At 32.9% G+C, this 12,962-nt stretch overlaps 2 protein-coding genes across 3 annotated transcripts; one reads left to right on the top strand and one right to left on the bottom strand.

Moving 5' to 3' along the window:
* Positions 1 to 642: 642 nt before the first annotated feature.
* LOC107886466 (65-kDa microtubule-associated protein 8) lies at positions 643 to 5,015 on the top strand. Of its 2 annotated transcripts, none has more exons than XM_016810430.2 (11): positions 643 to 1,191; positions 1,285 to 1,488; positions 1,799 to 2,056; positions 2,155 to 2,367; positions 2,739 to 2,894; positions 2,972 to 3,131; positions 3,225 to 3,376; positions 3,470 to 3,557; positions 3,896 to 3,969; positions 4,269 to 4,343; positions 4,441 to 5,015. In XM_016810430.2, the coding sequence occupies exons 1-11, from the start codon at positions 976 to 978 to the stop codon at positions 4,759 to 4,761; spliced, it is 1,917 nt and encodes a 638-aa protein (XP_016665919.1). In that variant the 5' UTR covers positions 643 to 975; the 3' UTR covers positions 4,762 to 5,015. The 2 variants fall into 2 exon arrangements, with proteins under 2 accessions (XP_016665919.1, XP_016665918.1); XM_016810429.2 differs by having other exon boundaries at positions 4,438 to 5,015.
* A 25-nt stretch (positions 5,016 to 5,040) lies between these two features.
* LOC107886467 (DNA polymerase epsilon subunit C) lies at positions 5,041 to 5,706 on the bottom strand. Its single transcript, XM_016810431.2, has one exon. It carries the CDS (start codon positions 5,599 to 5,601, stop codon positions 5,170 to 5,172), a length of 432 nt encoding a protein of 143 aa, XP_016665920.2. The 5' UTR covers positions 5,602 to 5,706; the 3' UTR covers positions 5,041 to 5,169.
* Between the last annotated feature and the right edge of the window lie 7,256 nt (positions 5,707 to 12,962).

Genomic DNA, 12,962 nt, shown 5'->3' with positions numbered 1-12,962 from the left:
AACATTCTTTAAGAAATGACTAAAAAATTGTCTTTTTAGAGCCAACTGCCTATGGTCCCAACCGCCAAGTCTTAAGCCAGAAGCCTTTTTTGCCAGACATACTATGGTGGCAATTGGCAAAGCAGCCACATGGTTTTCACTTTCCTTTTCTAGATAAGTTCTTACAAACTAAAAAGCAACCCGGCTTAGTAGGGCCCTCCTGCTTTGGCATCTATGTCACTACAAACCTAATCCTCAATATCACTAAAGCACCAATTGGCTAATGATAAGGAAGACACACCTTCATTTCTCATTAAATCTTTTTTTTTTTGTTGAATGAGGTGGAATGTGTTGGGCTGAAAATGATTCACTAACTATTTCCAAATTCTCTTGAATATTATATTTGTTTCATTCCTAATCCAAATTATGCAAGGAATCTTTAACATTATTGCAAATTTGGAATATCTTAACTTCACAATTAGGTAGCTAATCATCATAGAGGGAGAGATAAGTACCTCAAGGTTGAACCATGGGATCAGATGGTTCCGAATCTCCTAGCCATTGCAATGGGGCTTCATCATCCATTTCTGAAGTTCCTTTTTCCTGACTCTGACATTCTAACAATGGATTGCAAAACTGTTCCATCTGGTCACGGATTGCTTAGGAATCAAGTTACGGTTAAATCTAATTTAAAGACTTCACCTAAGATGAATGTTAATGTAATACATACAATATAATGCTTGATTAACAATACATACCTCAAGTAAGCAGGTTACATCACTTTATTTATAAAGGAACCTCAGCTTAATTTATTAAGATGGAGAGTCATATTGTCTTCTTTTTCATATTTAAATTGAAAATAAAAAGAGGGAAAAGCTGGAGCTGGAAAATCCACAAAAACGGATGACCCTTGAACCCAAAGCTTCACTAGCACCTAACTCTGTCAGCCTTGTCTTTTAAGCAAACAGCTCAAACCCCATTATTCTTTCTCACAACATGGTTTGGTTGCTCATCAAAGAACTCAAACCAAAAAGTTCCACCCTTCAGTCCAAGCGTCCTAGCCAAAGCATCCAGCTTTTTAGCAGTTTCAAGTCTCCCAGCAGTAGTCATCACCGGTATACAGAAAGGATGGGATCGTTCCAAGCGCCTCCTGGAATGAGAAGCTCTGCATTGTTAGAAACTTCATGTGGATATTTACTTCAAGAGTTGCAGGCAAGAGATTCTCTATTTTATTTCCCCTTGATAATATTTTAAGTAAAGCTGTGGTTGTAATCAGATCATACCTTGTGATATGTAATGGAATAGATGATATGGAATGAAGTTGGAGAAGATCAGTCAGAAAGAGAGAAGGTTCTACTAGAATTAGAGCAGGAATGTCTGGAGGTCTACCGGAGAAAAGTTGACCGAGCAAATATGTCAAGAGCTCGCCTTCATCAGGAACTCGCCGAATCTGAAGCTGGATTCACTCACCTTCTTTTGTCCCTTGGTGAACGATCCCTTCCCGGACGGGTACCATATCGATCAATCTCTGCCTTGTTTGAAGCTGAAAGTTCATATTTAACCTACACACACGCATACATATATGTATATATCAAAAGATGCATGGTATTTCATATGGTTCAAAACATCAAAAGGATAAAAGCAATCTAGATTCCATTGATTTTTGTCGTAAACGAAACAACTGAGAACAATGTTCCTGTTAGCAGTAAAATTGGGCAATAAAAATATGGAGATTTGATCCACTCAACATGCAGCTCGAGAAAGTAATTGTTAATGTTGATTGCTTGGTTCCATAACCTCCTACTTAATGTCTCTGCAGCCAGAGAAAATGTCAGGAACAATAAAGCAACAACTTGATTCCATTACGCCAGCATTGCGGGAAATGCGGTTGAGGAAAGAAGAGAGAGTAAACCAGTTCAGAGCTGTACAAGGGCAAATTCAGAAAATCTCTGCCGAAATTGCTGGTCAGTCAGAATATGATGACTCCATAACAAATGTCAAGGTGAATGAGAATGATCTTTCTTTGAAGAAACTTGAGGAATATCAGAATGAGCTCCAAAGACTCCACAATGAGAAGGTACATAATATCCTCAAAATTTGTATTAAGGAAGTTGTACAGAGGAATCATCCTAATTAACATCATATACTTTTCTTTCCGGTTTTATTCTTCTGAAGAACAACAGACTCCAGCAAGTGGAAAAATATATAGCTGCTGTTCACAATTTGTCTGCAACATTGGGGATGGAATCTTCCATGATTATTACAAAGGTTCACCCAAGCTTGAATGAATTGTGTGGGATTTCGAAAAACATAAGTGACAGTATTTTGGCCAAACTCAACAGCACAGTGGAGTCACTGCAAGAAGAAAAACAAAAGCGGCTTGAGAAGGTATAATGTTATGCCATTATTCTTCCGTATGATCTTTTAAGGGGAGCTAGCACCATGCTCTTGCCCTGCAGCAAATAGTACATGGTTCATAATTGTTATCTAACCTCATAAATGACAACATAAACATAAATCATTGTAAGATCAGAAGATTTTTTATTGGTTGAGTGGTCAACATTTTGTTCCTAGATTTGCCATGAATTCTACTTAAGTAAAGTCTTCTACAATCACTTGTTCTTCCTTTTCCTTGACAGCATACAGCTCAGTCATAAGATAACTTTTTTCCATAAGTTCACTGAATTTCTGTCTCCATAAGTTCACTGAATTTCTGTCACTTCCACAAACTCTTCAGCTGAATTTCTGTCAACTTGCAGCTTCACCAACTTGGTAAAGCATTGAAAAATTTATGGAGCCTAATGGATACATCCTATGGAGATCGCTACTTGTTTTCCCATGTTATTGATCAATTATCAGTCTCGTCAGCTGAAGTATCTGATCCTGGAAGCCTTACACTGGATATAATCCAACAGGTTGGTGTAATCACCATCATTTAAAAGTTAATTATCAAAGCGCTATAAACTTAAAAGTTTCTTTTAAATGTTTCAAGGCCGAAGCTGAAGTTAAGAGATTGGATCAATTAAAGGCAAGCAAAATGAAAGAGCTATTTCTCAAGAAACAGAATGAGCTTGAAGAGATATGCAATAAATCACACATGGAGATTCCTTCAAGATCAGAGATGGAAAATATACTAAATCTGATAAACACAGGTGGGATTGAACAAGTAACATATTTTCTCAAAATTTATTTTCTTCTTGTTTAAATCTAATTTATCTTTGATCTAACTATATGATGTACAAAAGGGGAGATTGACTATGCCGAGCTCCTCATGAGCATAGATGAACAGATATCAAGAGCAAAGGAAGAAGCCTCAAGTAGAAAATCAATAATGGAGAAGGTGGAAAAATGGATACTAGCTCGTGATGAGGAGCGGTGGCTGGAAGAATATAGCATGGTTAACGATCTTACGACAACTTTTCTGCAGAACTAGTTGGATATCTCTCTAGCTGTATCTGTTTCATGTTTCCCATTTCATGAATATTTTCAGGATGAGAATAGATATTCAGTCAGCAGGGGCGCTCACAGGAACCTGAGACGTGCAGAAAGGGCCCGAGTAACAGTCAACAAAATCCCAGGTATAAAAAGGAAAAGCTCCTTCATGTTAGAAATACTTATAGAACTGAACTTGTTACAGCCCTCATGGCATTGACTTTTTTAAAAGGCGTATAAGCATATACCAAAATTATATTGAATTCGTCAACTAGACTGAACTAAACAACTACAGAATGTGCCAAGTAAATCACCGAACTGTGGTACATGATCAATTAGATTGTGTTAAGCCTTCAGCATTCTACCTTGAAACATGTTTCTCAAGTGTCAAACAGTGAATCTTAATATCTTATCCAGTGCAACTCTGCATGAATGAATGATTTATTTTTGGAGATATAGATTCTCACAGAATGGTTTCATGCAGCATTGGTGGATTCACTCATAGCAAAAACCAAGAGTTGGGAAGAAGAAAGAAGGAAAGTTTTCCTGTATGATGAGGTAAATATCATATATTCCTTACATATTGACTAAACATTCGTTTCTTCGATAGTGTGACAATAATGTTCATATAACCAACAAAAAAAGAAAAAAGAACCATGCTTCAGCGAATGTGATGGTAAATCATTAAGTAATGCATCAAGACATGCAACTCCCAACTTTAGAATCGGTTACTTGTATCCCTGGGTATGAAAACTCTCTATGCACTGACTTGAAGTAATATTTTTCACATAATATCTCAAGCATGACTAATCAACCAAACAAGCTGCTATAAGGAAATGACATCTATGGTTATCTAGGTACCTCTTTTGGCAATGTTGGAAGAGTACAACCTGTCTAGGCAAGAAAGAGAAGAAGAAAAGCAAAGGCAACGGGTTAGTATAATTCCATGTGCAACCAACGATAGAATTCAACATTTATAATGTCGTAATCAACCAGACCTCTCTAATATGTTGAAATATTTCTCAGCAGATAAAGAAGGTCCAAAGCCAGGTAGTAGTTGAGCAACAAAACTTCACTACATCTAGGCCATCCACCAGTAATCGGCGCCTTTCAAACAAGAGCTTAAATGGAGGTTTTGGCAATGCAAGCCCTCTAAACAGGAGGCTTTCCTTGAGTATCCAGCAGCTAGGATCAAATGGCAAAAACTCGGTGTCTCTTGGTACATCCTTCATCAAAGAAGGGAAGAAAGAGCAAGGAAAGAGGATATTTCCTCGACCAAATTTCACCTCTCAGCTAAGAGATGATACAGCTTCAGTGGTATCAACATTTTCTGGCCCCTTATCACCTTGAAACCATGAGAGATCCATTCTGATCTAATGCACAAGTAACCGGAAAGATCCATTCTGATCTAATGCACAAGTAACCGAAAAAGCTTATTGTAAGTTTGAAGAGGAAATATATATATGCTTGCAGAGAATAAGTTCAGTTTGTCAAAAAAAAAAAATCTTGCTGTGTAGTTATATAAAGTCTTCTGGTTCGAAGTCTTAAGTTAACATTTGTCCTTACAATGAAAAAGAATGGAAAATATTTTTGATTTCTTGCTATTTTGGAGCGCAATAATCAAGTAGCTGGTGTTTTCAATTTTTCATTACTCAAGAAATGCAATAATTGAATAACTAATCATAATCGAGTACAAGGAAATTTATAAAAAGCAAACAAGCATTTACTGTAGAGTTCGCTAATAAAAAAAAGGAAATGCTATGCATCGTTTATCTGAATCGGAGCTTCATTTTCTGGCTTACGAAAGAAGTGGTCTATGCGGCGGGTTCCAGCGGGGGCGGATTTATCACCAACGGACCGGGAACGATCTCGATCCGTCGCGAAGCGAGCAACGGATTGAGTAGACTCGGCTGGAATAGGAAGTGAGTCGAGAAGAAAATCGCTCGTTGGTCTATGCCTTTTGACGGCGGTTCTTAGGTGATCGAGCTTCACCGTCTTTTTCTTCTTCTCGGCGGCGACTTGGGCTGTTCTCTCGGCGAGGAATCGAAGGAAAAGATTGGTGGAACATGAAACGAGGAATAAGGCCTCCGAGTTCACCTTGTTGATGTCCTTGTCAAGTTTCATGATCTTTTTGACCCTTGCCGTCGGGAATTCGGGTCGGATCGGATCAACGGCTTCGTCTTCTGCCATTGATGGAACGTACTGTAAAGAATTGGGAGCGAAAAGAAAATATTAAGGAGAATTTAGGGCTTTTATTTGGCGGGAAATTTGTTGTTCTTTCGTAAGGGTAAAAATGGTTTCTCTTTTGACGGATATAATTACGCTTTTTTTCAACTATTATTGACTTCTTTATAAGCAAATACTGAGGGTGCTTTGGTCCCATAAAATTTATCCGCCATATCTAGTGTTATTTTGGCGCCAAATAAAAGTACTGTGATTTAAAATGCTTCTGGATTTATTTTGGTAAATAGAAATCTGAACTTTTAAATCGTTTTCGTTTATAGAAAAAAGGAAAGATAATAGGAGTAACTTATATTCATATATTGTTTTTTCAGAAAAAATTTAAAGGATTCAAGGTTGATGGTTTCCACAGTCAGATAATAAATAGCCTATATAAAACAATAAATTTATTTATGGAAACTAAAGTAGTGGATTTTATGTTACCAGCCAATATCCAATTTAAGTTTATTGTGTCAATCAAAACTAGTGTTCAGATCAATCAAAGTCACTTTTGGGTAAATGAGGGTAAATTTAACAATATTGTAAAGTGTTTAATATTGTTATCAAATAGTATTTTTGAATAAAAATATTCATTTTACACATCATGTTATCAAATAATAAATATACATTTAAATAATATTTAAATTAGTTAATATTATTATATTTTAATAAGAATATAAAAAATAATTTATTATAATTTGTTATTAATATTTTAATATATGAAATATAAATTTTAAATATTTTTAAGTAATAAATATTAATTATTTATAAAAATTTAATTAGAATATATAAAATATATTTAAATATAACCATTAAATATTTGTAATTAGATATTAACGCATTTGTATTATTTTAAGAAATATTTTTTTTATTTTTAATTAATAATTTTAACATATTTGTAATTAAGCATCAAGAAAAAAAAGAAAACTACTATATTGTTGGAGGGTAAAAAAGTAATTAAGCATTAAATGCGTTTTTTAGGAAGGAAAGCTAAAAGTTTTAGCTTTTTTTTTTTTAAAGTATTTTTGAAAAGCAAAAAATTTCAACTAAAACAATTTGTTTAGCACAGTTTTCCTTTTAAATGTGTTTTTTAAGCCAAAAGTATTTTTTTAAGCACTACTAAACAGGCTCTAATACTTTGCCACCCAACACTGTAAAATTAAATTTTAAAACCTTTATTCCTACTCACCTTTTAGATTCTACCTTAAAGTTGTATGAAACTCATGTTTAAAGAGTTTCAACCAAGAAGAAAAAAAAACGTAATACTTTTTCAACAACCTCACTCCACCTTAGTTTGATAACTCCTAGTTTTATTTTAAGCATTTATTTGATTTTGAGAATATTAAGTAAGTAGTGTTAATTATTAATTTTGAATTTTTATATTATATTAAGTACTGGTATTTTATATTAATTTATAGCTATTAATTATTTTTTTTATTTAAGGTTTAAAGATGGACAACAATTTTTTTAACGGTCTATTATAATGGAGAATTTGTAACATAGAAATTGGTGTTATTTTTTAATCAATGTGTCAAATAAATATATGTTTCAATGCAATTGTCAAACTTGATCAACTAACATAAAAGATCAATTCAAAAATTGCAACTCGATGCAAAAGGATATTGTCTAAACTGATGTATAGATTTAAAATGTCCCATAATCCACTCATTTATAGCACAGTTGAGCTTTATGATGATGATGGTGATCTCGAGACTATGATATTAGCCCATTTTTCAACCGAAAATGATGCAACATAATTGTACATTGAGTTTTACGATGTTGAGCAAAGTTGCGGAGTACATGATATTCCAAGTTCATCCACACTTGTCTTTAATATTTCTCCAACTATATGTGAACTATACAACGTGGAAAGCTTGTATGCGGAATCACCATGGACTCCAATAGGAAGACGATTATTCATATGTGGGTTGGATCTCAACCTGAATGAAGCTTTGGACAATCCATATATGTTACATTATCAACATCGTTAATTCCTATTAATTCAAACGTGGATGATGAGGAATACAAATTTCCAAATGAAAAAGAATATATTAAATAATCTAGTGATCTTTGGTCCGAAGGTATTCCTAATGCTAGCATCGATAATAAATAAGATAATAAGATGATGATGATGTTAGTGGTGGTGATTTTAACAATTATAGTAATCCAAATTTCACTATTGTCGAAAAACACGATTTTGGAATTTCATTTCCATAAACTGAGTCTGTAAGGACAAAAAATAAAGATTTAGGAAGTTAGTATGAAATTATATTGAAGTTTGGTTAAGTAATTTAATCGATAAATTAGTCAATTAAAACTCAGGAATTAAATTGTAAAAATATGATCGCTATTGAGTTCTAATTAAGAAAAGACTTGAGGACCTAAATAGAAATTATTCAAATCGTCAAAATGGTTATTTAATCATTGTATGTCATCAATTAGTGGATGATGATGGTTGTTTCCACTAGCTTAATTAAAATATAAATTAACATAATAAAGTTGTTATTAAACTAATTAATTAAGGCTAATTAAGTTATAATCTTAGTATAAAAGTTAAGTTAGTGAAAGAAAAATGAGCATTCATCTTCTTACATCGTCCTTAAGAATAAAAAAATAAAAAAAGGGGAGAAAACACCTTTCCTTTTAAAGGTAGCATTCGGCTAAGCAAAAATTATAACATAACAATTTAAAATTCATGATTTTTTTATAGTTTATGATCACGGAAGCTTGATTTAGCTAGCTCATGTATCGGTTTGTCTAATTGTTAAGTTTTTAGCAAGTTACCATTAAAAAGAAGTTGATGATTTTTTGTTTAATTTGAAGAAATTGATAATTAGCAAGGTTAGACTGTAAAAAGAACTAAATTGAAAATTGAATCAAACTTGTTAGATAACTTTGTAACATTAGGGACTAAATTGAATAAATTAAAAATTAGTCACGAGATTATGCTATGAATAAAAAGTATAGGGTCCCTAGTGAAAAAATGTGAAATCAAATTTTGATCCAATACTAGATAGTGAAAGATACGCATGTTCCGAGTATATGAACTAAATTGAATAAAATGAAAAATATGTTTGGCTTTGTACTTAAATGTGAATTAGATGAAATCTGATATTGTTTTATTTATTGATTTACTGAACGTAGCTAAATACGGCGTCGGGCCGTCAACAGGGAAAGAAAAAGCGGGAGTCGTTGATGAGTGACAAGAGAATTCAATTTATATTTCTATAATTTGAGATCATTGAATATATATATGTTGATTGCATGATTTGAGTTAAGTTTATATTGTCGTATGAAATGATTCGAATTGGATGATATTAAACGTCGAGAAATTGGACTGAATTGAATGAAGTAGAAAATATTGTGATATAAATGATACATGATATGTGATATGAATATGGAATGAAACATGCTATGTGACATGAGATATATATGAATTGATAGTAAATTGTAATGAGATTATGATATAATGTGTGAATCGATTATAAAATATTTTGTGAATTGACCTTAGTTACTTCGGTAACGAATGTGACACACTGTAGCTCGGACCTAGCGATTGGGCTAAGTATAGGGCATTAATGTATAAGTACATTGTCATTTATCAAAAATCTTAGCACGTAAAATAGAAGGTTAAGTCATGATTATATGGAGATTGGGATAACTCTTACAATGAGTTGTGATTAAGGTTAGAAACAATGCAACAGTTTGCATTAGGTACCTTGGTGGAGTCGTAAACCCTTAATGCATATGATCTATTTAGTCAACTAGTGGGGCACACAAATATTCCACCGATTATTTTGGACATTTGATATATTGACTAGGGTGTGGCCAAATTGTAAGCTCATTGTCCAAAAATACTAGACATGGATGCACAGTAAATATATGCAAATTGTCGAAACCATTTTTTTGAAAACGGGAATCGACTTTATTTGAAAATGAAAATTAAAATGGGAGTTGCCACCGATCTTTATTAGGTGTAATCGGATCACCCTTGCTTTAATAAAACGTTTTAGTTTATTAAAACGGTGTTTTTGGTCTACGAAACTCGAGAGAAAAGGATTCGGGAGTCGGTTACGTGCGAGGAAGGATTAGCACCCCCAACACGCTCAAAAATTGGTACTGAATTGATTAGTTAGTGTCTTAATATCGAAAGTTAAAAATCGGGAATGGATTTGAAATACGATCCTTTTTTAACATTGATTTTAAAAATGCTTGAATTAGCTTAAAACGATTGTTAAAGATTTCCTTATCTCGAGATATCAGAGTATCACATCCCGTAAGTTAGGACATAATACCATGAACTCTCGAGCGTAAAGTCGTCTTTAATTTTAATTGGATTTCCGTGTATTTTAAAACTCAAAAGGATATTTGGCTATCTAGAATCAACGAGAGAATCGAAACCCCGTAAGTTAGGGCACAATTTCTCGATGTTCTAAAACGCGAAACATTGCCTCATTTTGAAACTTTTGTTTTTGAATAATAGCCAGGGCAACACTTAACAATATGCATTATTCGTTGGGGATAAAATGAAACGGTTTTTAGTAAGGATATGTAACAAATTTTAAACGCAACCTTTGAAATGATGAAATGAGATGGAACGATAATCTGGAACATGGGATAATGAAACTTGAATTAGATACAATATTAATGAATGCCTGTAACGCCCCTAACCCGTATCCGCTGCCAGAATAGGGTTTCGGAGCATTACTACCACTTGCAAATCACTAAAAAAAATTCACTTAAATACTTATCAATTCAATGCATCAATAAATATATTGCCATTCAATCAATGGCTTGGCACTTGCCTAAGCATCAACAACAACACTTGTTAGTGTACTTACACATATTTCATATAAATTCTTATTTTCTCAATATGTCATATTTGAATTTAATACTCGTCTTAACTTACATATTTTCCTTATGTTAACATAAAAAAGATATTCTCATATGTACATGTCATGATACATATCATTCTCTTACCGTTTCTTTAATAACATATATCATTCATTTCATTATATCAACATTTCATGCACCATCATTTCCTTATATCTTAGGTATATTTATTTCGGTAATGGTTCGTATTAAACTTAACATAATTTAAATTCCATGTACCTATACTTATTTCATTTATCTATCTTATAAATTATTTCATACAACTATTTTGTACATTTATTTCCATATGACCAATTCCTGTAAACATTTCACATTACCATTTTGTATATCCAATTCATTTAACCATTTGTTATATTACCTGAATATTAGTTGTTCAACAGATATCTTGACGTTTCTCTTCCACGATCTTATTTATCTTCGACATGATGCCATAGTGTCTTTCAACTATGGTCTTACTCATTTTCTGTCATGTTGCCATGGTATCATTCAACCATGGTCTTATTCATTTCCCCGTCACGTTGCCATGGTATCTTTCAACCATGGTCTTACACATTTCATGTCACGTTGCCATGGTATCTTTCAACCATGGTCTTACACGTTTCATATCAAGTTGCCATGGTATCTTTCAACCATGGTTTTACACGTTTCATATCAAGTTGCCATGGTATCTTTCAACCATGGTTTTACACGTTTCATATCAGGTTGCCATGGTATCTTTCAACCATGGTCTTACACGTTTCATATCAGGTTGCCATGGTATATTTCAACCATGGTCTTACACGTTTCATATCAGGTTGCCATGGTATCTTTCAACCATGGTCTTACACATTTTCTATCAGAGAGCACACTCCCGCGAACCTCATTCTTACAGTGGGATTACCAATCTAGGCTAAATCCCCTGTAATATAAACTCATAGAGTATTGTCGGGATTACCAGTCCAGGCTAAATCCCCTGCAACGACAATTACTCTAATGAGCTTGGATCTGAATTACCAGTCCAGGCTAAATTCAGACCCTAATTCGGATTACCCGTCCGGGCTAAATCCATTTTACACATATTCTTCGGGAGGGCTATATCAGGATAGGATCACCCGTTCGGGCTAGATCCTTTTTACCGTCAATTCCTTTTCAGAGATCCATCGAATTTTCCTTTCATTCAACCGGGATTTCTTCCCATTTTATCAAATATATCAATGTTTCATAAATTTTCATATAATGAACATTCAAATCATATTCATATCAAAAACATGCATTTCAAGCATTTAAAAATATAATTCAAGTTACACGAACTTACCTCATTGATTGTTCGTGTTTATGATTTCATTATTCTGATATATTTTCTTTTCCATGATCAAGTCTCGTATTTGTGTCGTCCGGATCTTTATAAATAAATTTGATCATCATTTTCATTCATTTCATATTCTAATGCATTTAATTAATGCTCCAGGCAAAAATTACCATTTTATCCCTAAACTTTTAATTAATGACGATTTCATCCTTAGGGTCAAGAAAATAAAATTCTTGCAATTTAATCCTTATCTCTAGCTAGTATTATCATACATATCGATAACAGTCCATGGATTCTATAAAATATCAAAATTTTTCACAATTTCAACACTTTTCAATTTAATCCCTAAAACATGTTTTCCCACGATCTTGAACTGAATTGATAATTTCGTTAAATTTTGTAATTTAAATAATAAAATAATCTATTTCATGCAATTTAGTCATTTCTGACATTTTTACAAAATTGCCCATAAAGTTTTACTTTTATTCAATTTAGTCCCTAAGCCTAAAACATGCAAATTAGCCATGCTAGATGAATATTCATACATATTTTCCTCCTCCTCCTCCTCTCCATTCCACATCCTTAATTTATATAACATGCAACAAGTAACATTATCAATAATTTCACTATTTACTTATATGTACATTCAAAACTGTCCATTTGCGTCATAGTCACTAAATTATTTATATATTAAGCTAAAGAACTCGAAATTGAGATCTGTTAATTTTTCCTGAAACTAGACTCACATGTCTTCTTACCATAAAATTTTCTGAATTTTTGGTTTAGCCAATTAGTACAGTTTATTCATTAAAGTCTCCTCTGTTTTGCTATTTGGCAGTTCTGACCACTCTTTACTAAAGTTTAATTATCTCTTTAAACAGAATTCAAATGATGTTATAATTTGTTTCTTATAAAAATAGACTCATTAAGGAATTTAACCATATAAAGTATGTAACAAAATTATTTTTGTATAATTTTTAGTGATTTTTCCAAGTCAGAACAAGGGATCTTGAAATCATTTTGAACCAGTCTCACAAAAATATAAATATCTCAGAATAAAGAATTACTTTACTTTCTCTATTTATTTTATATAAAAATAGACTCAATAAGCTTTAATTCAATATCACCCTTAGCTTCTAATTCAATTTCT

The sequence above is a fragment of the Gossypium hirsutum genome, chromosome A03 (genome assembly GCF_007990345.1).
Source record: "Gossypium hirsutum isolate 1008001.06 chromosome A03, Gossypium_hirsutum_v2.1, whole genome shotgun sequence".
In the NCBI taxonomy this organism is placed as follows: Eukaryota; Viridiplantae; Streptophyta; class Magnoliopsida; order Malvales; family Malvaceae; genus Gossypium; species Gossypium hirsutum.
Note: the sequence above shows the minus strand (reverse complement) of the source record. Positions and strands in the feature narration are given on the sequence as shown.

Excerpts from the sequence above, each read along its gene's own strand:
- LOC107886466 (XM_016810429.2), top strand. The coding sequence starts at position 976 with ATGGTTTGGTTGCTCATCAAAGAACTCAAACCAAAAAGTTCCACCCTT. Across the intron at positions 3,377-3,469 it reads GGCTGGAAGAATATAGCATG|GATGAGAATAGATATTCAGT; the intron begins GTTAACGATCTT and ends GAATATTTTCAG. Across the intron at positions 3,558-3,895 it reads AACAGTCAACAAAATCCCAG|CATTGGTGGATTCACTCATA; the intron begins GTATAAAAAGGA and ends GGTTTCATGCAG.
- LOC107886467 (XM_016810431.2), bottom strand. The coding sequence starts at position 5,601 with ATGGCAGAAGACGAAGCCGTTGATCCGATCCGACCCGAATTCCCGACG.